This window comes from Lotus japonicus, chromosome 3 (assembly GCF_012489685.1).
Source record: "Lotus japonicus ecotype B-129 chromosome 3, LjGifu_v1.2".
Lineage (NCBI taxonomy): Eukaryota > Viridiplantae > Streptophyta > Magnoliopsida > Fabales > Fabaceae > Lotus > Lotus japonicus.
This window is the reverse complement of record NC_080043.1, coordinates 84,688,047-84,716,008: the sequence shown is the minus strand read 5'-3', so window position 1 is coordinate 84,716,008 and position 27,962 is coordinate 84,688,047. Positions and strand designations below refer to the sequence as shown.

Genomic DNA, 27,962 nt, shown 5'->3' with positions numbered 1-27,962 from the left:
TGACATTAAAAAATAAAATAAATTAAAAAAGGCACATGCGGACATAAATAGCATCATGCATGATATGATTTGACAATTGATTGTTTTGTTTCTAGACAGCAAAGGTACATGCGGCAGTTTTCATTATTACCGTAGGATGCATCAAACGGTTCAAAATACTGCTGGACGGAGCTGTAGGGGGAACGCTGCAGGAGAGGATCCGGACTCGTGTAAGTGATCCCCAATTATAAAAAAACAGTGAGACTATACGTCAACCTCACAGAGTGTTCCTCCAATAGTTGAAGTGCTACAAACAAGTGTGGACTGTGGATCAATGTTTCGGACAGGTATTGTTCTGTTTTTCTAAGTAACATTTCGATTTTGTGTTTTAACACTGAGATTGAAGAAATTAACAGTCATTGATTCAATTCCCTTGCTTGTGTTTGCTGGGTTTAAATTGATTTGTATATATCTATGATCAAGCATAAAAAGTCATTGGTCTGAATTAGTATATATGAGTAGAATTAAGAACAGATCTTCCCTGTGCTCTGAATATGAATGTCAATTGTTCTGTTCTTTTGATACAGGAATGTCGATTGTAGCAAGGAGAGGCATCCATTACATGCAGAAACAGTATGCAGGAAAAGTATCCCCTGCTTCCCTTGAGCAAGGCCAAAATCGTGTGATCGATGCTTCACTCACACTGATTCGAGAAAGAGCAAAGCTTAAGGCAAGTCATGTATTTAAGTTTATCCTGCTTGGCAGAATTCGTGCCTGTTTAGGGTTATTTAGGGGTTGTTTGCATTGCTTATTCTTATTTTTATTTAGGGGTTGTTTCCATTGCTCATTCTTATTTTGATCTAAAATAAAGTTGAAATCATGTTTGATTAATATTTATAAAATGTTTTCTGCAACATAAAATACAAACGTTTTCATTTACGGTGAAAATACCGAAAACGAAAACAATCGAAAGCAATGCGATGATTGATGGTGGCGGCAATAAAGGTGGTAGTGATAGTGGAAATGATGGTGCTGACAATGACAGAAGTGGTGGTGGCATTGTGGGCGGTGATGATGACAATGCCGATGACAATGGTGGCGGTAACGAGGGCAAGGCACAACAGAAAATGTTTTCTTAAACTAAATAGTACCTTTATCCTATGATTTTGTGTTTTATTTGGATCATTTTGGTTTATGTTCTACTTTGGGTCAGAATTGTTTTTTTATTAAATATTCATGACGTAAATCGTACAATTGCGATAGATGAGAGAAAGAAATACAATATAAACGCAGAACTTGGTTTTCTTTTGCAGGGAGAAGTTGTGCGTGCTTTGGGAGGTTCTGTAGCAACTTCATCTCTTCTTGGAGTTCCTTTGGCACACAATTCATCATTCCATCAAGGTTCTGCATTTGCACCACCCTGGATTAGGGAGGCTATTTGGTGTGATAGCACAAACTCAACAACCGAAGAAGGTAGTCATTACAAGTCTTTCCAAAAGGTTTATAAATTGATTAGATTAGTCTAGATTTTCCCTTGCTAGCTTGATCATCTCCAACTAGCTAGTAATTTATTCTTCTTCATCTATGTTCTGGTTGTATTCAACTATTCACTCCAACCATAGACGCATTCAAATCTTCAATACTTGTTTAATGTCTTCTTGTTTATCACATTAATTAATTGTGTTATGTTTTTAAAAATTATTCATATAATTGTCATATTGATGCTTATATGGCATAATTTAATTAATGAAACATTGAAAGAAACATTAAACTTGTAGACACGAGTAGACGTAGTAATCTCCACCCTTACTTTGCTCTGTAAGTTATTTTTTTGAAAAAATTAGTATCTATTTGTTTTTAAATATTAAAGTGCCACTTTAATTATTAGACATTCAAATAATGCATTACATCAAATCAATCATTCAAACTCAAATTTAGATATTTTTCACCAAGCTCTTTTATACAATGGACTAAAATGGTGATACATGATAAGAAACAAGTTGGGGTCTAATAAAATAGTATAATATATGTGGACAATTTGATATCCTCAACCGGACTAGTTTAATAAATAAATCTGGTGATGTCTCTTGCTTAGAGCATAAACCTTCCTAGGGTTATGGTGGAGAGAAACTCTGAAAATTCTTGTAACTTTAATTAACAATGATTGTAGTAGTTTCCATCTCTACGCTCTTCTATTTTAATCAAGTTCAAGTTTGGTTGGCGAGGGATTGTAATATTCATTATGTTTATGTTTCGCGTAAGGTAAATCAGGTGACAGATTGTTTGCCAAATTTAGCTCATAATCTTAATCTAAGCATATCCTTATTAGGGGAGTTCCTACTTCTGCTGGATTTTCCTTTTGTTTGATTGTATTGATCATTGAATTGCTACTTGTATATTGTATATTCTTTATGTTTTGGGCCCCGCGTGCTACTTGTATATAGTACTCTGTGTTCTGGGCTCCAGTGACAAAAATAATAATGATAATAATAAATAAATCCTAATAGATGTAGTTATACTTATATATGATGACGCTTCAATAATTGGAAAAATAGTTTTTAGAGAATTAATGTCTTCCTTTTTTTAAAGACTAAACAAAAGGGTTGTTTTTTAGTTATTGTATTTGTATTTGTATATTTGCATTTGTATGTATGTATTTGTATATGGAGCTCAAGTGGGAGCTACTTGTTTAATGGGATACCGCTACACTTCATCTTGTATGGGCTTTGTTAAATTTGGGTTTTAAAACTTAAGTAGAGGTTGTAGTACACACGTAATTTTATTTTTATTTTATAAGTGTTTTTCAAAATTAAAAGATGTATGATAATCATGAGCTAGCTTATAGCAGCATAAAATGTAGCATAAATAATCTGATTTTGCAGGAATGGATTTAAGGGACCCGAGAGTATTAACTGATGTTGGTGATATTCCTGTCCAAGAAATTCGAGATTGTGGTGTTGATGATAACAGATTGATGAAAGTCATTGGTGAAGCTGTCAAGTTAGTGATAGATGAGGTAAACTGTATATATACCACACCTTTTTATATCCACTTACCACTTTATACATGTTGTTTTCCAAAGTGATTAGTGAACTCTAGAATAGTAGCACAGGACATCCTTTGGACACCCCATCCAGTCAGTCTAGCACTCTAGCTAGTATGTTAATCGGTTTATTTTGCTTGGCTTAGTAGCTGTCAACGTGTTATATATGTGTGTCAAAAGTATGAAAGTTATTGTACGTATCTCTATATATATGCGAACTCTTGTATTTCTATCACATGTCCATGTGTGAGTGAAAATGACTCGCGACTTGAATAAGGTCCCCATATAAATCCTCATTGAATGATCAAATCTGTTGTCATTGAATGGTTTCCTCCTATGGATCCTTGAGTTAAAGACTTAAAGTGAGTACCGATGACTCGTTGATTCTTAGAGAAAATAAAATAGCACGTGGAGGTGTTATCAGTGAACATGAGGGAAAATTCATTTTTATTTTTTCTATTAAATTGGGCAATTGTTTGGTTGTCGAGTCTAAGCTTAGGGAACCACCTGTGAGATTAGGATTGTTAAGGCTAAGGTTTGTCCAAGTTGTTATTAGAATCTAATTTCTGAGTTAGCAGTTTTTTTTATTTTTTTATAGGTAGTAAATGTTAGTTGTTAGTAAATTAGTACAAATTATCACTTCTTAGAGTTTAAATCCTGACCTTTCACCTGCAATTACCCTTAGCTCAACCATATGAGCTACTCACTCCATCTTCTGAGTTAGCAATTGATTTTCTTAATAAGTTCGAATTCTAACGCTTGTGCTTTATTAGTGAGGGAAATCAACACCATGATAGACAATAATCATGTTCACTAGAAACACATCTATAGAAAAGCTAACTCGATGACATCTACATATGCTTTTATTAAGAACTATATATTTATACTTGTTTTTACATATGAAAGTTTATGATGTTTTACCTCCTTTTTACTTGTTTCTTTTTTATTTAACTCTTGTACACTAGTACTTGATATTTGAGGACTTAGTTTCCTTATTGATATTGGTATTTATCCCCACTTATAATAATAGTAAATGAGGTCCTCTTTGCCAGTCTACATGAACTTTTGGTCCTTCTAAAATTTGTTTATTCACTTTTAGTGGTCCTCTTTTCATTTCCCATCTTCTTCTTCCTCTTCATCTTCCACCTTCTACACTGTTCTTCAGAATTTCAATGCCAAATCTTCCTTCATGGGTGGATTTTCTCAAATTCACCTTCAACGTGAAGGCTCCAATTTCCCAATACCCATTTCCTTCGCCCTCAAAATCTGTCATCAATCATGCAACTTCAATTTTCTTCTATCGGTTTGCATGGTCTTCCCTCCATGCCCGTATAAGTAAGCAACCTCTACCTTTCAGTCTAGATAGTAGCTTTGCCTTTTTTTGTTTGGAACTCTATACTATCTTTGTATTCCAAATGCAGTGAACTGCTGGTATGCCCTCAAGCTGTTTGATGGTATGCCTGTGAAAGACACCGCACCATGGAAGTCAATGATTTATGGTTTTTTCAGGGACATGGATTTTGATAATGCTTTTAGGTTCTCTAAGCAAAATGAGTGAGTCAAGGACAGTGTATCCTTGATTTTTATAAAGTAAGTCTGACTACAATGTTGTTAGCTTGTGATGGGTATTGGGTCGGTCTAGTATATAAAACATGATCCATAGTTTGGTGTTTGTTGGTGGTTTTGAAAGGTAATTCCAGTAGGGAATGCCTTGGTAAAGTCATATTTTAATTGTCGGCGCTTTTTAGCTGAGGAAGGTAGGCTTATTTTGAGATGCTTGAGAGGAATGTTATAACTTGGCAGCAATGATTTCTGGACCCTCACAAAATGAATTTTCTAAGAATTGTTTGAGACTGTTCACTCACTCAAATGTGTGGTGGGTCAGTGAGTCTTAATGCTTTGATATATTTTAGCTCACTCATGGCTTGCTCAGGCTTACAACCATTGGTGGTAGGCAATGGAAGTTCATGGCCTGCTCTTGAAATTGGGGATGCTGTCGGATTTATGCATTGAAAGTTCTTTTATAGATTTATATTCGAATTCTGGGAAGTATAGAAGCAGCATGATAGATTTATCGTAAGAGTTTCCTTGTAAGTTAATTTTAGCGTAGGCAGATTTAAAATAATATTAGTATATACTAAGAAATACCTCTTATAACAGGTAAGAACATGGTTAATGAATGAACCGGTGTTAACATGGTCCACCATGAGATTGTCCATAATTGAAATGGTGAGGAAATCTTATTTGGAGCATTTCCAGTAAGTCTATAAAGTATAAACATCATCTCAAGATACATTAAAATAATAATAGAGAAGGCCTCAAATCTCATGTTAAAGTTATTTGGATATTATTTTAAGCTTTTGGTTAGAGTTATTATTTCAAACCCCCTTCTTTACAAGCTGTATGCTGTAGCTATTGCTACATGTGAATATAGAAGTAACTGGCTGTAAACCATTAGCTCAGGTCTTAAGGTTGGCCTTATTTTTGAAAAAACAATAACTTCATAGGAAAAATGGTGGGTAGATAGATTGGTCATAGTAAGTAGCCTTCCCTTTGGTCTTTTAACAGAGCTCGAAGCCTTTAACCATAGGTTCTCAATACTGATTAATCTGTTAAATTATTAAAGAGTTATATATTGACAAGAATTGTGGTTTCTTGGCAACAGTTTGTAACATGAGTATAGGGAAGGGTCTGTGAGTGGAATGACAAAGACCAAAAAGATTACTGTCACTGTATTTCATTATTAGATTTATTCTCCTAAAACTATACTTAGTATTATTGGTGTGCTGTTTGTCAAAATTACATGCTTTTCTTCAGCACAAATCTATTATCACATGAATTCTCATATTTTGTTTCTGATAACATTCTGGTTGAACGATATAAATAGCCAATTGATTCTCATGGTGCCTTTATTCTTCCAGGATCCATTACGTCCCATTGTTCTAGGTGGTGATCACTCAATATCATTTCCAGTTGTTAGAGCTGTTTCTGAGAAGCTTGGAGGACCAGTTGATATTCTTCATTTTGATGCACATCCTGATCTCTATCATGACTTTGAAGGAAACTATTATTCACATGCTTCCCCTTTTGCTCGAATCATGGAGGGTGCCTACGCTCGTCGACTCGTGCAGGCAATATTTTATTCGTGATATGTTTATAGCATTTATATCCTAAACACTTTAGTTAAACTGACAAGGCCTTTAATGAAACTGAAACCATGGTTATTATCCTCTGTCATAATGTGCTATTACTTTCATTGCATTCAACATTTGTATTTTGTTATTAATTTATGGCTAGTTGTATATATAGCACTATCTTTTGGGTAGAGTAGACTTGGATTATATCTAGCTAGAGTATAAATATAACTTGATCATTGAGGACTCAGGACTTAGTCAGTTCAGGGATATATATCAATGCAAAATGAAGACAACCAATAGGACATACGCATGATGTTACTTACCCTTCTACTTATTTTATTTCACAAATGAAGGGATTCAATGCCCATTATTTAATCGAAGACAATTTTACCTATGTTCACATTGTCATGGTTTCCTCTTGCATAAATGTATGATCTATTGTTATTTGAAATAAAGTGTGATTTAAGTATTTGACCACGTAGGAGGTTATATTGTCAGCTGAAACCCTCACAAAACCATTCATAATCTTCATCATAAAGCAATTGTGTGTTGTTGAGATTTAGTTAAATTTTATTCTCAAAACCATCCTACCAAATGATACTGTAGTTTTTACAAACTGAATATAGCAGGTAAATGGAAAACAATAGATGCATGTTTTCTTTGCTTTTTCTTTGACTTCTGTCTTCATTGAGAAAATGTTTTTTTGTTAATTTGTTTCGGTAACTAATAGTTGCAAATTCTTCACTATGGTGTAATATTGATTTCTCTTATTGGACTGGGCGGGACATAAAGAAGATTATGTCCCGCCCAAAATGAACAATAAATGATTGAAGATAGCCATGGCGGGAAGTGCGACACAACGAGCTTCATTGCCCCCCTTAGATGATGGACCCACAAGCCAGCTGGAAGATTCCTTTGGATTTGTCTTATATGTACAGGGATTTGGGCCCTGATTGTCAGGCCCAAATATAGGAAAGGTCCATATCATGACCAACCCCTCTATAAAAGGGGAGGTCATCCACTTGTACGAAACCAACTTTTTCAGCATTAATGAGAATATTCCTTTTATGGTAGTTTTGCTATTTTAGTGCTCTGCTAGGGTTTACTTTCTGTCACTCTTTTACGTAAGCTTGCCCTAGTACAGAACACTTATTGTTGTAATTATTTCAATCTTGACCCATGATTTCTCATATTAATTCATGAATTATTCCAGGTTGGTATAAGATCAGTAACTAATGATGTGCGCGAGCAAGTCAAAAAATTTGGGGTTGAGCAATATGAAATGCGAACATTTTCAAGAGATCGCCACTTGTTAGAAAACCTGGTCTCTCTCTCTCTCTCTCTCACACACACACACACACACACAAAAAAAAAAACTATCTGTTGCTTTTTGGAGTAAGCTCAATGACATGCACTTTGTTTCATGTCACTTTGCATATATCAAGCATGGATACTGTCATTGAATCTATGCTGTTATGATTGATGCAAAGGCATACATGTATTAAATATATCCATTGAATAAATAGCAAGCTAGTTAGTTCGTCCCTGACATATACATAGTCATTTTATTAGTTCTTAACTTCATGGAATTATGTTTCATCTGTAGAATTTGGAGGCCTAAGTCTACATCGAAAGCTAGTTTCTGGGTGAAAATTGCAATATATATAAACTTATTTGACAATTTCGCTGATCAGTATATATACACCCCCTCATACTGACCTCATACTGAGGGGTTGACATGTAGGGCATTGAGATTGCATACTTGATATCTGTGGAAATTTAAGGGCCCGTCTGATGGACATGGTAAAATAAGGATGGATTAGATTAAGGAGTTGGATGTGATAGGGCTATGAACATAACGAGCTCTTATCGTATCCAATATTTGACCCACTCCATAAGCAACTAAAAGATATGATATAAATTGTCTCCAAATGATAAATTATCCTTTTGTCAAGTAGCAGTAGTTGAGCGAGGTGTTGGTGGTAGAGGATGACATGAGGCAATGGTGGAAGTGTCAATGAGGGGGTGTTGGGTGGTTATGAAGAAGGGTGGTTAGCGGTGGCGGCAGTGGAGGCAGAGGTGGAAAGTGGAAACTGTCAAGTGGCAGCAGTGGAAGACATTAAGAGTTGGTGGTGGTAAGTTTGTGATATGTGGTGGTAGTTGAAGGTGTGGTGAGGTAGTAGTGGTAGCAACTAGCAATGGTGGGTGATGATAGCAGAGGTGGAGGGTGTCATGCAGTGGCAGTGGTGGAAGGTGCTGAGCGGTTATGGTAGTTTTAGGACAATGTTGGGTAGGAATGGTTATGATAGAAGGTGAGGGTTAAAAAGAGAAGTGTCTATCATATCCTATTTGTTTCTAACCCAGCTTTGCCACTGGGAATAAACCAATAGGATAAATTTCATATGTCATATTGACTTAACAAACACATGCCTAAAATAGAATATGATAACTTATCCCATCCTATCTTCCTTATGTTTTGAACCTTCTCTGCTGGTTCGATAACGGAATAAATGTAGGAGAAACTTTAATAATGAAATTATGTTTTGAGATCCATTTGTATGCATTTAATCATCCAATTAATTCTTGAATGTGTATTACATTAGTTAAATTAGTTCCTAAGATTCATGACCTGGAGACTAATATGATCCAAGAAATGCACGTTTGGTGACCTTAGTATAATTTTTTTATTCAAGAACTAACATGTCAAATATTATTTGTTTCAAAGATCATTTTACCATATACTCTATATATATTGGGTGTTTCCTTGATTTTTTGACATCGGGAGTTTCCTTTGCAGAAACTAGGAGAAGGTGTTAAAGGCGTGTATGTCTCAATAGATATGGACTGTCTAGATCCAGCCTTTGCTCCAGGAGTGTCTCACCATGAATCAGGAGGTCTTTCTTTCCGTGATACTATGAATATCCTGCAAACTCTTCAAGGCAACATTGTCGGTGGAGACGTGGTTGAATACAACCCGCAACGGGATACTGTTGATAATATGACCGCCCTGGTAGCCGCCAAGTTCGTCAGAGAGCTGGCTGCAAAGATGTCAAAATGATCAATACCCCTGATTCCTGTTATTTTCCTTAATGCACTCCTATCTGCATCTGCAAAGCTAGCTTTTAAGAGTGACATTTAGTTTTTACTTTTTACCAAACTGTTGCATTTACAAAAGATTATGGTCTGTGCTTTTTAGCTTTGGCTACTGATAAATTTCGTGCATCCATGACATGGATGGATTTGGTTTTAGCATATTTCGGATAAATTTTATGCCCAGATTTATTTTTAAGCAAAGGAATTATTAGTATTATAATAGGATTTTGAGAACCCCTCTCAAATAAGTAGAATAGTCTGCAATGTTGGTGTAGGCAACACATTTTTCAGGGCAACTGCCAAATTGCATCACATGTGAAATGGTATGGTTACAATCGCATTTTCGCAGAAAACACATGACGCAAATTGCAATATTGCATCACATCAGACAAATCCTGTCCCAAATTCAATAAACTTGAAGGCCGAATGAATAGATAGGATAATATTTAATATTTTATCAAAAAAAAATGAGTTTAATTTTGATGCACGGATAATATAATGGTTTTTTACACCGTCAATTAATTAGATTTCAACACTGTCGGTGCATGAAATTTTTTCTCAAAAGATATTGTTACAAAACCTAATACAATAATGACTAATTATGCAAAGCTTAACCTTCAAAATATTTTTTATGCAAAGCTTAATTTTTTTTGTGTGAATGGGAAAAGTAATAAGTTTGCATCAAGATGTCCCCGAGGATTAGCTCAAGTGGAAAGAGCTAGGGGACATAAGGGTTGGGGAGGGGAAGGTCCAGGGTTCGAATCCTGTAAGGGAAATTTGAAGGGATTTTCTAACTTACTAACAACTAACCACTAACATTTACCTATAAAAAAAAAGTTTGCATCAAGATGCTTTTCTACAATCCCATCATTAAGATTATGACAGGTCAATTAAAAATCATCCGTGTAAAATTATAAATGTTATTGGATGAGACAAAAAATAAGACATTGTTTGGAGAAAGAGGATCTCTATCCTATTATACTATATTTTGAGTGAAATAGTTTTTTTAATAGTAGTATTATTGTATGTGTCACGATCTCGTTCCATATCATTTTCACTTATTTTTTTAGGAGTTATCTAAATAACCCTAGAATTTTTTTTGTGAAATCACTCTAATTCTAGGTAGACGAATGATATTTAAGATCAAGGACGGACCCACTCTCATGGTGGGTGGGGCAAATGACCCCACGTTATTTGAACATTTCCTTGTAATAATATATATTAATATATATGAATACAAAATTGCCCCCATGAATTTTTCAGATTATTTAAAGTGCCTCAATGTCCAGATCATTATCACTGAATCGGCCCACTACTCCAGTCTATATAGTTTCTACAATGTAAATAAAAATTTCCTCTTCAGCCCAAAACATTTTCTTCTACCCACTACACCGAACTTCATGTTATATAAATAAAATTTGGCTTATATACAAATTAAAAATTATCAATCTCAAATGTATTGAATATATAAAGTATATGAACAATTGAAAAAAAAACCTTAATTGGGTCTAAAATGAATAAATTATTTGTAGTTAAAATTGATTTTCATGCATTTTTCTCACAATTGATTTTTTTTTTTGTCCCTGTGCTCATTTTTAGAAACACTCTTATAAAATTAAGTCAAATAATTCAATCAAATGCAAAATGACATATTCCCCATGCAAAAATTTAGAGGAAAATTACAAGCACCCAATAGGTATTATCAACATTTATGGTAATACCATAATTGTTCTTGTGAAAAGGAAAAGATATCATTGAAATTAAACATAGTAGTATAAAAAATATTAGTTTCCTTGGTTTATGTGCGCTGACCGTGGGGCGAGAGATTAGTCTCAAAGTTGTCGGCTGTAGGAATACCTTGGTCAAGACAAAAAAAATATAAAAATTTACCAAGAAAAAGGATAATATATAGTCCTATTTATAATGATAATATTTTCAACAAAAAATATTTTTAGTTAATAATGGTATGTTACAATGTTATAAATTTATACTTATATTTGCCCCTACAACTTAATGTTTCTGGATCCGTCACTGTTTAAGATAAATGGATTATAAATTTTACTTAACTTAAATATCATTGATTCACTTAGAATTAAAATGATTTAACCTAATTTTTTCAATGATGATTTAGATAAACCCAATTTTTTTAATGTTTTATTTTCATGTCTGTATATCACATCATACTATAGGATTTAAGTTCCCTCTATTCTCTTTTTATCTTTCTATTTGGATGGATTTATGGTGTAAATAGAATTTTTTCCTATTGTTGGTGCCGGACTAATGTTAGCATGATTGGTCAATTGAGTGTGGATTTCTACTTGGCTCACCAAGTTGGTGACAACTGACAAGATCATCGTGACCCCCAAACACAATAACGTTGAACAATACGTCTACGAATCATTCTAGTGGGTCCTTAACTTTTCCCAGGCAATGATGTTAGTGGCGATCAACTCGTAAAGGAAGTTAGAACTTTACAAGAAAAACACAACACCAAGCGCCAGGATTCCGCACTCGTCCTTGGAGGGTACAATGTTGGAAGCATTTGGAGTTTTTACATTTTGAGTTTTAATTTATTCATACAAAACTTTCTTTTCTATTTCATTTTTACCAACGTTTTTTTCATATCATATATCACTCATCATGAAAACATGGTTAAAGCTTATAAAAAAAAAATGAAAACATGGTTTTTTTAGGGGAAAAAAACATGCACTGAAATTTTAGTTCTAAAAACATGATTTATGGTTGGGTCCGAGTACACTCAAAACTAAACAAATTTAGGGTTTCAACTTTCACGTTTTCTATCTTTCGCTCTAGGCAAAGGTCAAACCAAACCCCTAACACATCGGCATGCATTGCCACTACTCATTTGTGTTTCTCCTTCTCCCTTATGCGGTCACGTCGTCGAGCCACCTTTGTAGCGCCTCTAATTGAATACAATTATGACCGTGTCTCAGTTGACGTATACACTTCTGAGCATATGGAGTTCTTATGAAGCCGGCCATTGGAGTGCTCCTACCTGCCTTGTGCTCCTTGTTGATTACGCAAGACTCTTCTCTACCATGATTTCAATATTGATCAGGTTGAAAGTCACAACAACGCCACTAGTTGTAGATTTGGCGTCCTCTAGTTGGTCTTTGAGCGCCTCTCAACTCAAAGGTGTAGTCGGTGAGGTCAATTGGGAGTTTGACGAAAAATATGTGCAGGAGTACTTATGGTTCCATATCTAAAATAGATATAGTTAGTGTAGTCAATTGGAAGTTGTAGCCAGTCATTGGATTCAAATTCGAGCACAACCACGATTTAGAAGCTAAATTTAAGTACATTCGAAATTGAAACATACTTATGTTTTGTAGCTTTGTACTCGTTAGTATTTGCTCCTACTCCAAAATGATGAAATTAATAGACTTGGCCTTTTTCTAGTTCTTTCAAAATTAAAAATCTTTCAACGAAGAATTTTTTATGCAAGCTTGAATTGCATCAACCTGTAAAAGCACAAAAAAAAAACAGGAAGTTTGCAAATGAGTTGAATACAAAAATAGAGTGAAAACTACATTTGCACAAAAAATAAATAAGAAGAAAAAAATGCAAATGAGTTGAAAAAAGAGAGATGAAACCAACATTTGCATCAAGCAGAACCATCTTCAGAGTATATGTGATGTTAGGATTCATAAAACATAGAATCACCTAAAGTCTAATAATTTTGGCTATGAGTTTCAAATCCTTCTCAGGAGTGATGTTTTTGATATTTTCATAGAGAAGTCATGAGGTTAGAGTTTTTGAAAAAACAAAGAAAAAAAAAATAGAAAAAAATGAAAAGTAGATACATGATGCGATTAGATGTACAATAAAATACCATATATTTACAATCAAATTTTCAAAATCATATATTATATATTATTTCTGAAACCAAAGCGTGGCAACTCCGACAAGTGTCACACGTCATTCTATGCATTTTTTTATAAGTTTTATCTCTCATACTATGATTAATAGGTACATGATATCATATTTATATTTTATGATTTTTTTAGTAATTTAAATATTAAATAATTCTATATTTTCAAAATAATTAATGTATTTTTATTGCATTTAATAGCTATTAATGACATTAGAATAATAAACAAAAATCAATTTGACATTTTTTTGAAAATAACTACCGCACTAATTTGATATTTAATAATTTTTAATAAAATTAGAATAATTAATAAAAGTCAATTATGACTTTTCTACCATTAAAATGTATGCTGACAAACAAACAAAGTCTTTTTTTATGTAACAAAATAAATAAAAAATTTAATGTAATATCTTACGTTCAAATTGATAACAAATATGTCATAAAAATTTGATATCAAATAGTTTTAAAGGATTGATTTGGAAATTGACTCAAAAAATTTGTATTTTATGTTTTCGTATATACATCTGGAAGATTAAAATAGTTTTGATATATTGACTCAAAGCATAATAAATTAGAAAAAAAGGAATTAGAATGTAACTATGATTAGAAAAAAAAAACTTAAACATGTGATATACGTATTTAAAAAATAAAAACGAGAGATGAAATATAAAAAAGTCAGATGTATGTCAACAAAGTACTTTTATTTCATCCGTGCATACCGCGGAATCAATACTAGTTCTTGCTATTTGAAAAGTGAAGTTTGGAAAAAAAAATAAGAGTGAAAAAAGTCAAATTCAATATTAATTGCCATTAATGGCTATAAAATCAATTAATTTTGTTCCTATCCCTTTGTTACCATAATGTTAGGAATTCATATTAATTTTGTTCCTATCCATTTGTTACCATAATTTTAGGAATTCATTATTATTAAAAGTAAATAACATTTGACTTTTTGTTGATTTTTTTTACATTAAATACCGACATTACAAGAAAGACATTTTTTTTAAAACAAGAAAGACATTTTTTTAAACTGCACAAGAAAGACATTACATCTATAAAAGTCACTTTTAAAAAAATCTATAAAAGTTTCTATTTTTTTATTTCGAAAATAACATATACTCCCTCCGTCCCTATTTACAAGTCACATTTTTAGAGTTTTTCTTATCCCAAAATATAAGACACTTTATAATACCAATGAAACATTTAATACTTTTTTTTCCAAAATTACCATCATATTTATATGAAAGAGATGGTATGGTTATGAATAAAATTAATTTGGAGAGAGAAATTTTTGAGTAATCTAGAAAAGTTGATAAAACTTTTTTACTAATTTGTTGCTTGCAATTACTTTTCTTAATATTAGAGATTTATGTAAAAATAACTTATAAATAGGGGCGGAGGAAGTAGTATTCCCTGTGGTCCTTTTTATAAGAAATTTTTGAAAAAATCACACAAACACTAAGTAAACTAATATTTTTTATAAAATAAACTATTATGCTGAATTTCAATGATGTCTTTCCTTTTCATAAGAACAGTCATGCTAATTATCATAAATGTTGACAATAATTATTGGGTGCTTGTAATTTCTCTCCATATTTTTGCATGGGAAATATGTCTCTTTGCATTATAATGAATTATTTGACTTAATTTTATAAGATCATTTCTTATAAAAAGACCCAAAAAAAAATCTGTAAAATGTTTCTTATAAAAATAACTGAAGGGAGTATAAGATAAGACTGCAATTTTTTTTCTCTAAAGGTAATTATGGAATCGGTGATAATTACGCATCAAAATGACTAGTGTGAGTGTGTGGTGAATCCAATTAGAATATGCTGCCTAAATCCATGTAAAAAATTTGCAAGTGGATCATGGTTCCTCGAATTTGATATTTGAGGTTTGTGAAATGAATCTTTAGGATTCGGATGTTTGGTTTCTGACATCGCAGGAGAAAACACCTTTACTAACATATTAATTATTAAATTATTCCACTTGTAGTAATCACTCACACATACACATGATGGGAGGTTACGTTGGAAACCAGACACTAGCGAGATGAGATGATGAGCCCTATATAAATAGCTCCATTTCTCCAATCTCCCCAACTCTCTCTCTCTCTCTCTCTCTCTCTCTCTCTGTAACAGGGTTCCTCTGTTCTGTTCTCTACCAAGTTTCTCAGGTACCCATTTATCTTAACAGTTAACACCTGAATTGATTGTTCTTGTTTTCATGATGAATGAGCATATTAAATTTGATTCGATCATCTAGACTGAAACTTTGTACAATCTAGCATCTTTTATTTTTTTTCATTGCCTCCAGCTGGGGAAGTGGCAAGATCAATCAATATTTTTTCTGATAGGGATCTTATTGTTTCTTGATTAAAGGTGGCCAGATTAACATTTTGATTTAGTTCCTTAATTTTGAGATTGAAGAATTTTTTTTTATGCATGTCAGGGCTTGAGTCACTTGCTTGTATTTACTGGGTTTTGTGCTCATGTGCTGGATATCATCATTGACACTGAGAAACTCTAGAGTCTAAATTGATTTGTGAATCTCTTTTCAAATGTGAAATTCATTGGTTTGTGATGAGTAAAATTGAGGGAATTTCTTTGGGGTCTAAATGTAAGTATTAATTGTTTTGTTCTCTTGATACAGAAATGTCGATCATAGCGCGCAGAGGCATCCATTACATGCATAAGCTGAATGCACCAAATGTATCTTCTGCTATGCTAGAGAAAGGCCAAAACCGTGTGATTGATGCTTCGCTTACTCTTATAAGAGAAAGGGCAAAGCTTAAGGTATGTCATATATTGCTTTCATCCTGTTTTGACTGAATTCCTGTTTAATTAGTGCCCTTAATTTTATATTTTATTTGGATTATTTGGATTATAAGCTTTGGTTGAAATCAATAGAAATGCTGAGAGTTCTTTTCTACAGGGTGAACTCGTGCGTGCTTTGGGAGGTGCTGCGGCTACTTCATCTCTTCTGGGAGTTCCATTGGGACATAATTCTTCATTCCTTCAAGGGCCTGCATTTGCACCTCCTCGCATTAGGGAGGCCATTTGGTGTGGTAGCACAAACTCAACAACTGAAGAAGGTACTCACATGGTTAAATTTCTGTTTGTGAACTCATCTGCTGATGATGATTTATTCTTTGCATCTTATAAGTAGAAAGATTCAAGAATACAAACCTCTTATCAAAGATTAACTTCGAAATTGTGGACATTAATTCTTTGGTTGTATTTACTGTGAGGATAACATGGACATCTGTTGGAATCTTACTTCTAAATGCCTCCATGCTTTTAGTTCTAATGGACATGTAATTATCTGTGAGAATCATGATCTTATAGCATGGTTCTAATTTTGCAGGCAAAGATTTACATGATGCACGGGTGCTAACTGATGTTGGTGATGTCCCTATCCAAGAAATTCGAGATTGTGGGGTAGATGATCACAGATTGATGAATGTCATTGGTGAAGCTGTCAAGATTGTGATGGAGGAGGTAAATTGTCCATATGTCAGCTTTTGCTTTCAAGTTTCAAGTCTGCCACATTACTTAGAATGAAAAAATTACATTTCCTACAACACACAGTATATGTCATTTTTTACAATTCAATTTGCTCCCAATAGTTCCAGTGCATTATGATTTATGTTTGATGTAGTTTTTGGAAAAACTTGAAAACGGTCTAATGTTTTACTTGTACCATCATTATTACCTCATTTACCTGGAATTTTATTCCTACTAGTTTGAACTTTGATGGCATCTCCCCCCCCCCCCCCGTAAGCGATATTTTCTAGAGATTCATTTTTCCCCATTTTTGTTTGTTTATCTGTTTTTAGTGTTGGAAATTTGTAATGAATCAAATGGTAAAACCGTAAAAGGGAATCATAGTTGAGATCATTGACACTCCTTCTCTGCATGCTACTGATTTCACTACTTGCGGTCATTTGCAGTATGAATACAGAAGTAAATGGCCGAGCACTATTAGCTTAGACTTTAACATAAGATTAACATTCAATGTTCATTTTAAAAAACAATTTTCATCAAGGAAAAAATTGTCAGTTGATATATTAGTCCCAGAAAATTGCTTTTGCTCGAGTCTTTTAACAGATCTAGATTCATATGTACTCAATCCTGATTAATCAGTTAAACTAATTAATAGCAATTATATTTTGAAAAGAATTGTGGCTTCTTGGTTATATGTCTGAACATGAGTAGGGAAGGAACCATATGTGATATGACAAGATTAAGTGTTTGATGGTCTGGGTATTTCATTCTTTATTTGTTTCTCCTAAAGCTTTACATACATTGGAGAGTGTTGTTTATAGAAATAACAAGTTTTTTTAGCATCAAATCTACTGTCGCTTGATTATCATGCTTTTTCTTATAACTTTGTGTTTGAACTTGATATAGCTTGATTCACATGATTTGTATATCCTTCCAGGATCCACTGCGTCCCTTAGTTTTAGGTGGTGACCACTCAATATCATTTCCAGTTATTAGAGCTGTCTCTGAGAAGCTTGGAGGACCAGTTGATGTTCTTCATCTCGATGCACATCCAGATAACTATGATGCCTTCGAAGGAAACATTTATTCACATGCTTCTTCTTTTGCTCGAGTCATGGAGGGTGACTATGTTCGGCGACTCTTGCAGGTAATTTCTTATTCTTGATATGCTTGTAGCATTTATATCCTAAATAGTTCTATTTATAAATTTAGTAAGGAATTTGAGACATAGACATACTCATTTAGTATTTATGTTCTGGCATTAATTTTTGGCTGGCTGTGCATTGGGTAGATTAGAACTGGCTTTCGTTTATATGATAAATACAACTTGATCAGGATTAAGGGCTTAATCATTAGACACTTCTGCATAAAAGTCAAACAGTAGGACACGTGGACGATATTGTGATGTTTCTTCCACGTGGCCGTCGCTTTCAACCTTAGACATACCTCTTTGTTCATATTGTGATGTTTCTTCTTTCATAATTGGATGATCAATTATTCAATGTGAATAAAACTGTCAGTTGTATACTTGTATTCCTCATAAAACCTTTCACAATCTCTATCCGGAAGCAATTGTGTTTCGTTGAAATTCAGTTCAATTATATTGTTCAACCTGCCTATCAAAATGATTCTTTAGGTTCTGCCAACCAATGTTTTCATCAGATAAATTTGTTGTTAGTTTTGTTTCGGTTTCTAAACTGCTGCAAGTTCTTCCCTATGGTTTACATGATATATTGCACATTCTTCATGCTTTTAATTTGTTAATCTATTTCAGGTTGGTATTAGATCAATAACAACTGAAGGGCGTGAACAAGCCAAAAAATTCGGGGTAGAGCAATATGAAATGCGCACATTTTCAAGAGATCGTCACTTTTTAGAGAACCTGGTATCTCCACTCTCTCTCTCTCTCTCACACACACACACAGCACCTCTGTTTATGGGGGTGTGCACGCATACATGTGCTTGTTTGTCTTTTTATTTCTTATATGACTCACACACAGACCTGCACTATTTTTCAAACCACTGTTCATCTATCAAGTTTGGACATTCAGAAACTTAACCTCCTGAGATTGTGTCCTTATTGGTTACCTGCTTGATGCAAAGTCATACATGCTAGAAATATAATCATTATACTAATATGATATTATTCCTTTAAGGCCTTAACCTTGTAGCCTTTAGGAGGCCTCTGGAAAGCATGATAATTTTTTAAAATACCTTTGGGCCAGAATCATTTTGTTTTCTGCGAAGCAGAACTTATCTGTTATTTTCCTGAACGATAAAACAGACATATTTCTGAAGTAATCTTCAGGTAGTTCTTGGAATTGTCTCTCAAATAGGTCTTTTATATGTAATAAATTTCAAACCTTGATGCATAAAAACTTCTACATTTGTATTTGATGACAATAATAATTGACTTCTCAGAATTTCTGTGTCCTATCCATGCTTCCGAGTTCCAAGGTTTCTATGCATTTGTTTTGGTGGGGAAGGGAAAGGGGTTCTTTTGAAGCAAAATATTGTAGAAGATGGAATTTCATATTGTTCATTTGTTTTGATATTTGGTGCTTCTTTGGTATTTAAATCTTGGGGAATTTCCTTCTGCAGAAACTAGGGGAAGGTGTTAAAGGTGTGTATATCTCCATAGATGTGGATTGCCTTGATCCTGCCTTTGCTCCTGGAGTGTCTCACATAGAACCTGGAGGTCTTTCTTTCCGTGATGTTCTCAACATCCTGCACAATCTTCAAGGCGATGTTGTTGCCGGAGACGTCGTTGAATTCAACCCACAGCGTGATACTGTTGATGGAATGACTGCCATGGTGGCTGCTAAGCTGGTGAGAGAAATGACTGCAAAGATTTCCAAATGATACATGTCCTGCCTCCGGATATTTATTTTCATGCACCCCCCATTCCCTATTTAGACCTGGAAGGATAGCTTTTGACTTTTATTAGGTTTTACTTGAAACATTCATAAAATAGTTTGGTTATGTTTGGTTTTCGGTTAGAAACCCTAGAAGAAATTCTAGCACAATAAGCTCCATTCTGGATGAAAATAAAATAGTTTGGTTATGTTTGGTTTTCCGTTAGAAACCCTATAATCAATTTTCCGTTAAAATATTGATGTTTGGAAGTTATTTTGGATAATTGATTTCAGAACCAAAATCAATTCTGGTAGAAGCTAGAGAAAGTAGTTGCGTTGAACATATTCAATTTTGAGATTACAACTTAATTTTACAACAATACCCAACAAAAATCTCTTTCTCATCAATGTATCCAAACATTAATCACTTTACTTTCAACTCGCTTTTACTGTAACCAATTTTACCAAAATCAATTGTTCATAGTTCATACAATATCAAATGTGTTTAATATTTCAAATTTCTCTACTACTGCGTTTTCTGTTGTGGTTTAGCTGGTGGGCTTGCTTTTTCTGTTGCAAATTTTTCAAGAAACTTCTGCAATTTGTTTGATGTGATGTAAGTGTTATAGTTGCAAGTCATGATTTACAAAGAAGGCTGATTAGAAGAATGATTTGGGTTCTTAGTTTCCCTTAAAAATGGGGGAAGAGTTTGTAGTTACTTTAAGTTTTTTCAGTAAAAACTTACTAGTGGAAATCAGTAATGAAAGTTGTGAAAATTGGGTTGTGTGCTCACTCAAACATATATGAGCCTGTTTGTATTATAGTTGGAGGACACAAAACTGAAGTTTTAAAGACTGAATAAGAGGGTTGAGTTGGAGTTAACTTCCTCGGAAAGATAGATGAGAAATAGCAAACAGGATTGTTGTTTCATAGCAGTAGTGTTTGTTGCCATTCTTATTGTTTCTCATTACTTTTACACATTGTTTTATTCATTGCTTCTCTTTCGTATCGCATCATTCATTGTATCTCTCACCTTTTTCTTTCTCTTCACTTTAAATCTCTCTCTTTCCTGCATTTTTTTCTCGTCTCACAGGGGTGAGCAACAATCCCTCTGTTATGTCCTGCTTAGCCTTTTCAATATGTTCATACCATCTGATAAGTGTTTTCTTCCCTTATCATTACCGGATACTCAATTTTCTGTCATAACATGATTGAGTCGGATATGAAAGTTTAACTAGTAATTAACTAATTACATGTGCAACATAATAAAAGTCTTCTTTTGCTAACTAGGACTGGTTTCATGAATCAATTTGTGATTGTGATGAAAGATTTTGTAAAGAAAAAAATGGGAATAAATTTTATTTTTTGAGTTAAGAGATAACAGAAAGTTTATGCGATAATATAAATTATACTAAAATTAGGGTGTATAGCTTAGTTAAGCGCGCCATAAGTGCTTGTCGCATAAACGTTTATTCATAAGCTAATTTGAGGAACTTATTGAAATAAACTGAAAATATGTTATGGATAAGCATGTCCTCTTAGTCATAAACTAATTTGAAAAACTTGTGAAAATAAGCTCAAAACAACTTACAGGTAGGTTATAAACTCTTAACATAAGCTTTATCAAATTCTTGTATAAGTGCTTATGCTATAAGTTAAGCTTAAATAAACTCTCCAAACGAGGTCTTATATGTCAGGATAGATAGCATAACTTTAACCATGCTAATGTTCATCCTTGCAAGTCTATATATTTCTTGTGTTAAGTTGATCGGCTATAGCTTAACAAAGTTTTTGTCACCATGCTGTCAACTCAAGTCACAACCTCCTCTTTGTTTGTTTCTTCTCTTTTCTCCAATGATATACCCACATATCTCTTGGCACACACAATATACAATATCAAATCAAGGCCGGTTAAGAAAGCACACAAGAAGTAGAACTTATCTAAGTGACCTTCATTAAGATTAGGAGAAACCCAACCAGGTCTTCCATGACTTGAAGTGATTTTCATCACCACGGTCAAAATAAAGTTAGCAACATAGCTCCCAAGCGCAGAAACAGACATGGACAACCCCATTCCCAAGCTTTTCAACCCATCTGGTGCTTGTGCTGTGAAAAAATTCATCTGCGCGACGTATACGAAAGCTTCCGCCACTCCTACAAGCACATACTGTGGTGTCAGCCAGAAGATGCTCAGAGAACTTGTCTCTCTACCTTTGTCATGATCAGCATGTTCAAGCCTTTTCCTCTCCACAAAGCCAGCAACAGTTAATGCTACTATTGTGATGGCTAGTCCAATTCCAATTCTTTGAAGCTCACTAAGAGGTTTTGGAGGTCTTTTCATCACTTTCTCATACAATGGAACAATGAGGACATCAAATAGCATGATGAATGCGGTCGTGCTTATGATGTCAAATGTGGTCATGCTCGCGGGAGGTATTTGAAACTTGAGGAAAGTTCTGTCCATGGTAGCACCCTGCTCTACAAACAGAGAAAGCATTTGTATGAAGACGACGGAGGAGAAGAGGGTGCAGAGCCATACTGGTAACAATCTCATAATGCATTTCACTTCTTCAACTTGTGTCACAGTGCAAAGATGCCATGGGTTTGGTTTCTGGCCTTTCTCTAACAACTCATTTTTTTCCTGAGAAGAAACTATAGCAGCTCGATCAAGAAACCTGTTTGTTACCAAGACAAAATGAACAGAGCAATTATGAGTAAGAATAGGGTACTTTCCTTATATCTTCTTTATATCTAGTTTTTCAATTTACAAATAGCAAAATGTTGCTACATGAATTTAATTTATCCAGGAAACCCATTGTTTCAAGTACTAATTAATCTTTGAACCTAAGTAATATTGCACCAATAATGCACAATAACTGCATGTTTGAATATACGGTGGAAAAATCACGGTGAACATAAGCAATTTCCCTTAGATTTTATGGCACGGTGACTTTGACTTCACTGTGGTTTTCTATCGTGTATCCAAACATACACTAAGGCCCCGCATTGGAGCTTATCTTATAGCATAAATGCTTATGCGAGTTTTATGAAGAACTTTGCAAATAGTTTATAACCTAACTATACGTTATTTTGAGTTTTGAGTTTATTTTCACAAGTTGTTCAGGTTGGCTTTTGAATAAGAGCTCACGCTCACCTATAATATATTTTCAGCTTATTTAAACAAGTTTTTCAAATTAGCTTATGAATAAGTGTTTATGTGACAAACGCGTAATGAAACTGTTTACCCAAACACACCCTAAATCAGTGTAACCTAAGAATTAACTCTTCCTTGTATTTAAACCATTTTATAATTGTATGCAGTTTGATGCACAACAATGACAAAACACTTCCATATGCTCTGAAGAGACTTACCTGAGGCCATTTGTGTGGTGTATTCTCCTCATACTGGCATCATCCCTTTCTCTAAACTCATAGAGGCCTTCTCCATTTGTGGGTATTTGAAATTTTATTTTCCTCAAAGCGGACACTAGTACTTGTGCAAACCTAGAGAAAGGGTTTCCATTAGGCTTAATGTGCCTGTATCTGTGAGTTCCACTCAACAAAAGAAGAAAGGAAACAACACCACTGCCAGCACAAATCCAAAACCCTAGTACCCAATTTCCTGCAGTCTCTATATAAGCCAGTACTGTCTCAGCCACTAAAGAGCCCAGGTTTATTGCCACATAAAAGTAGCTGAAAAATATGGACTTAGATCGTTGCTCTTTAGGTTCTTCCTCATCAAATTGATCTGAACCCAGTGTTGCTAAAGCAGGGTCAGCAGCTCCATTTCCTAGAGCAATAAGGTATATTGATATGTAAAGTATTGCAACTTGAACTGGTTTGTGGGGTTCACATAGCAACCCTATTTTGCCACAACCTTGAGGTTCAAGTAAAAGGAAGTGGGTTGACAAGGATAACACCACCAGCCCCTGCATAAAGAGAAGGAAAATAGAACTTCAGATTTGTAAAGATTATTATAGTTTGGATGTTCTTTAAACAAATAGATATTGTTTTCAATCCAACTAACAAAACAAGAAATCAAACCCTTTTGAATTTTCAATATACAATTATGTTGATAGTTAAATGATGGTTGTCTAGGATGAAACAAAGAGTGTTTGGATACGAACTAAAGAGCACTTATTGGAGTTACTCTGCTAAAAATGCATTAAGTGGATTCTCTGCAATAAGTGATTTCCTGATTTACGCATTTATGTAATCTGAGTCGTTCGATAAAAATTGGTCGGCTCATATATCTTGATGAAATATATGAACCTACCAATCTTAATCAAACTGTTGAATGTGTGAGTTCAAAGTGTCCCTGATTGTAGGAAACCTGAATCCCTTCAATAAAGTCCTCTGGTCCGCATTCCAACGATCAAAGTTGTTTACAAGTAAGTTTTATTAACAGAATAGATAACATTGCATAAATATATGAACTGAACTCCTAAACTTAGTTGCATGTGAGTGTTTAGTTCAGATGAGGAGGTTGGTTACTTACAATGATGAGTAAAACTTGAAATATAATGCAAGTGAGGTATCTTCCCAAGTATGAGTCACTAAGAAATGCTCCAATTAGACAGAAGAAATAGTTAGTCCCCATCCAGCTGCTGAAGGTATTTGCAGACTCAGCATTACTCTGTCTCAGTACTAACTTTGCAAACAGAACCAAATTCACTTCAACTCCAGTGAAAGCCAATGCAACTAGTACTTGATTCACTGTCTCCATTAATCAATTCTATAATCAATAACAATCTATGTATGATTAAAGAACACATAATGTAATTGAATTAAACATGCCTTCAAACATATTTACCTAATATCAATAGTGCACTTTTCCATCCACCTGTCTTATTTTTTATTGCTGGTTTTCCATAACAATCAACTGACCCATCTCCTGTGTAAGGAATGAGCCTACCCTCTTCATGCACATCTAGTTCGTTTCCCTGTTCAAATTACAGATCATATCAAAAAACTAATAATATATAATTCTATATAATATACTATAATATAAATAATATTATTATCCTGAGCGGTTGTATTTGTCCTTTATTCGTACCTTGGGCTGGGTATCAAATAAATGTTCATTTCTGCTGTGGTCCTATTAATAAAAGTAGTTTTAACTGTTTCCTTTTTTCTATTTTATTATAAATTAAAAAATATGGACAATTAATCAGCATGACCAGAAGTGACTATTTTAATTGAAGGAGTATGCATTTCAGAGGATCTTAAATTTTTTCAAATGACTATTCTGAATTCTATGTATTGAATTTTGTGTAGCATTAGGTAACCGAAGACCGAATATAAGAGAAAAGCTTGCAATATTTGTATAGGACATATTTCATTATTAATTATTTTCTGTATAAAATATTTAAAAATAGGGAAAAAGTCACGTGTATGTGCATATGTATCCATGCCGCACCTCATAAGCATGGGTATACGTCAAGCATGATATAACATAATATATCATATATGTTTAATTGTACTTAAAAATCATTTTTTAAAGCGTGTAGTAAACTATGACAGAGTCTCATAACTGATACTCTTCTATAAGTGCTGCTTTAGACCGGTGCACCATCCCTAACCCAAAATTTTTGTTTAGCAAAAAAAAGGTCATAATTTGTGTCCTTTTAATAATCTTTTACCAGATTTGGTCCCTGATTTTTAATAATCACTTTTTTGAGATTTTCTACTTATAATTCAGCGATTAGGAATAATTTGAGATTGAAAAAACGTTGATTTTGAAAGGTTCGGAATTAAAAAATTAGTGAAAATTTGGAGAATTTTATTGCAAACAATGAGATTAGGATTTCGAAGAGGGAAAACTTAAATTATGCTATCTTAATTAAAGAATTTGGAGAAAGATCGTTTGAAACATTTTTAACTAGTTTATGTTGTAGAAACCTGGGGAAGAATGTCAGGATTTAAGTATTTTAAGTGAAGAAAACAAATGAAAAATACGTATTTTTAACAATTTAAAAAATAGATTGAAATGTTACAGTCACACCTCAATCTTGATTTGAAATGTCAGTGCCAATTCACCCAAAAAATATATAATTGAATGCAAACTTTAAGAAAAAGCTGCAGCACAAAAAACAGGGGAAGATGGGTTTTTACTTTTGAAAATTACCTTGGAATCACATTGTGGCTGAGAACTCGGAGTTGTCTCTGAATCTTCTCTTGCATCCATGGATCTTGCTTTAATTTGCAGTTTGCAGGATTGACGAGCAGCAGAGAAAAGTGAAGAGAGAAAGTGCTTTTGGGAAGAAGAGTTGTTTATCAATATATATATATCTGTAGTACTGCAGCAATGCAAATTTATACTCATCAGCAAAACAAAGAGAAATAAATAAAAACGAGATTTCACCGCATAAAGCAGAGTTTAATAATTATATATATAAATTAAGATATTTTAGTTAAATTACAGCTAAAAATGATAAAATAATATATTTAATTAATAGTGTCAAAGCAGCTCACTGACTAGCAATTATATTTATTCATTTTATATTATATAATATAACTATAATTAAAAAGACCAAAGAATAATATAATTTAATATAAAACATATTTATAGAAAAAAAATTGAAAGTGATATTTATTTATAGAAAATTAATAAGTGTTGTTAGTATATTAATATATATATTAAATTAATAAAATATTGTGACTTCAAAACAAATAATTAAACCTTGGTAAAACTTACCATTCACGGGGATTTGGTTTGATAGCGGTATAAACGCTAATTTAATTTCATGTATTTTAAAATATTAAGAGAAGTTATAATTTATCATGTTAAATTTATTCACAAGTTAGGAAAACTTGATTTTACCACATCAAATACAATATAGATCCACATTAACTTCAACCAAAATAAAATACTAACAAGAGGCTAATGTTGGGAAGAAGTGGGGATCATTTGAAAACAGTCAAAGTCAAAGCACTTTATATACAAGGATACCCCTAATAAATGCATATATTTGCTGGTAATTCTTTTTCTTTCTTTATTTGTCTTTTTCTTTTTATGTTTATACTTTATATTGATTGCCACCGTAACAACTTTTTCAAGGGGTGTCGTTTAAGTGTATTTTTCTTCCTCAATGCAGAAAATGAAAATATAGCAAGCAGAGACGTAATTAGTAGATATATTAGTACTTACAGTTTGCTCTTGATGGTTCATTTCAATATTTCATTACAAAATGTGTATGAAGAATGATTTATCTTACATTCTCAGTTTCATTGTGATGAAGTGTGGCAGGAGAAAACTCTCTTCTATGTTGCTGATCAAATGATCAATGATCATGTAACTGACTACCTCGTACATTCTGCCGAATGATGTATATGATTCCTAACGTGAAAGAAAAAACTTTAAAATACTAGTAGTCAAAAGACAGATAAGAATAAATAGTATAAATAAGATAATATAATATTTTATGTTAATATATCATATAAAACAAGCTTTATTTGTCTTTTAGTGGGATTTCATGTCATGTGTCATTCCAAGTCTTCGAGGCACACTGCTTATCTCTTTCTCGGGCTAGGAACTCTAGTACTCTACACACTCTTTCAATTCTTATTTCCATGCCATTGTTGAGGATCGTAGAGTATTATCTTCTGGTTTCATTGCTTGCCATTTGTTCATGTTAGGAAGGATTGTAATAGAGAGCAGCTGATTTTGTCTCAAAATTAGCTCATTCTACTCTTGATCATGTTTGGGTGGAGAAATCATGTTTGGGTGGAGAAAGGCCCAGAAAGTCTTAACATTTTATTGTCAAATGACTTGTTGTGTAATCCTTGTTTTTGGTTAAAAATCACTAGATTTGCCATAAATAAGTTTTTAGTGGTTAGATTACACTATTATTGCCTTGGTTCATTTTTTCAATCACAATTTTAGAGATTTTTTGTTTGTATTTATTTACCACTTTCAAAATTAAAAAAAAAATTAATTATGTCATACCAATTACATTATTAACTTGAAATAATTCTTAATAGTTGTATGTTGAGGTGCCAAAATTAATAAGATAGCTACGTGTACAAGGATATATTGGAAAATTAAATAGTAATTTTAACAAAAACGAGAAATAATATTATTTTTAAGGGATAATGTTTCTTAATAGTGCTAAAATCTTAAAGTGATGCATATAGGAACGCTACACACTCTTCAATTCTTATTTCCATGCCATTGTTTAGGAATGTAGAGTGTTATCTTTTGGTTTTTCATTGCTTTCCATTTTTCATGTTAGGAAGGATTGTAATAGAGCAGTTGATTTGCTGTCAAAAATGGCTTTCGGGAGGACAAGAATTGCATGGGTGGTGGTAGTCCGGTACGGTGCATTTAAGATTCTAATTTTCACAAAAGTTCTGCATCAAAGTTGTAGCACTTCAAGTTAGCTCTGCATGGCTTCAAACATAGTCCTATTATGAGGTTTGTAGTTTGAGATATGATCATTTTACTCCTGACTATTC

General features: G+C 33.4%; 3 protein-coding genes across 4 annotated transcripts; 2 read left to right on the top strand and 1 right to left on the bottom strand.

Moving 5' to 3' along the window:
- The first annotated feature begins 192 nt into the window (after positions 1-192).
- LOC130746695 (arginase, mitochondrial-like) lies at positions 193-9,411 on the top strand. 2 transcript variants are annotated; one of them, XM_057599393.1, is made up of 7 exons: positions 193-326; positions 567-709; positions 1,293-1,452; positions 2,862-2,995; positions 5,944-6,153; positions 7,373-7,483; positions 8,957-9,411. In XM_057599393.1, the coding sequence occupies exons 1-7, from the start codon at positions 314-316 to the stop codon at positions 9,215-9,217; spliced, it is 1,032 nt and encodes a 343-aa protein (XP_057455376.1). In that variant the 5' UTR covers positions 193-313; the 3' UTR covers positions 9,218-9,411. The 2 variants fall into 2 exon arrangements, with proteins under 2 accessions (XP_057455376.1, XP_057455377.1); XM_057599394.1 differs by having other exon boundaries at positions 567-713; positions 1,297-1,452.
- A 5,714-nt stretch (positions 9,412-15,125) lies between these two features.
- On the top strand, positions 15,126-19,714 carry LOC130746693 (arginase 1, mitochondrial). Its single transcript, XM_057599392.1, has 7 exons — positions 15,126-15,320; positions 15,797-15,939; positions 16,079-16,238; positions 16,511-16,644; positions 17,588-17,797; positions 18,425-18,535; positions 19,252-19,714. Exons 2-7 carry the CDS (start codon positions 15,799-15,801, stop codon positions 19,510-19,512), a joined length of 1,017 nt encoding a protein of 338 aa, XP_057455375.1. The 5' UTR covers positions 15,126-15,320; positions 15,797-15,798; the 3' UTR covers positions 19,513-19,714.
- A 1,279-nt stretch (positions 19,715-20,993) lies between these two features.
- On the bottom strand, positions 20,994-25,768 carry LOC130746692 (protein NRT1/ PTR FAMILY 7.3-like). The gene is made up of 5 exons (XM_057599391.1): positions 25,633-25,768; positions 24,319-24,448; positions 24,004-24,221; positions 22,878-23,434; positions 20,994-22,180 (listed from the first exon to the last, which is right to left on the bottom strand). Exons 1-5 carry the CDS (start codon positions 25,690-25,692, stop codon positions 21,316-21,318), a joined length of 1,830 nt encoding a protein of 609 aa, XP_057455374.1. The 5' UTR covers positions 25,693-25,768; the 3' UTR covers positions 20,994-21,315.
- Positions 25,769-27,962: the final 2,194 nt, after the last annotated feature.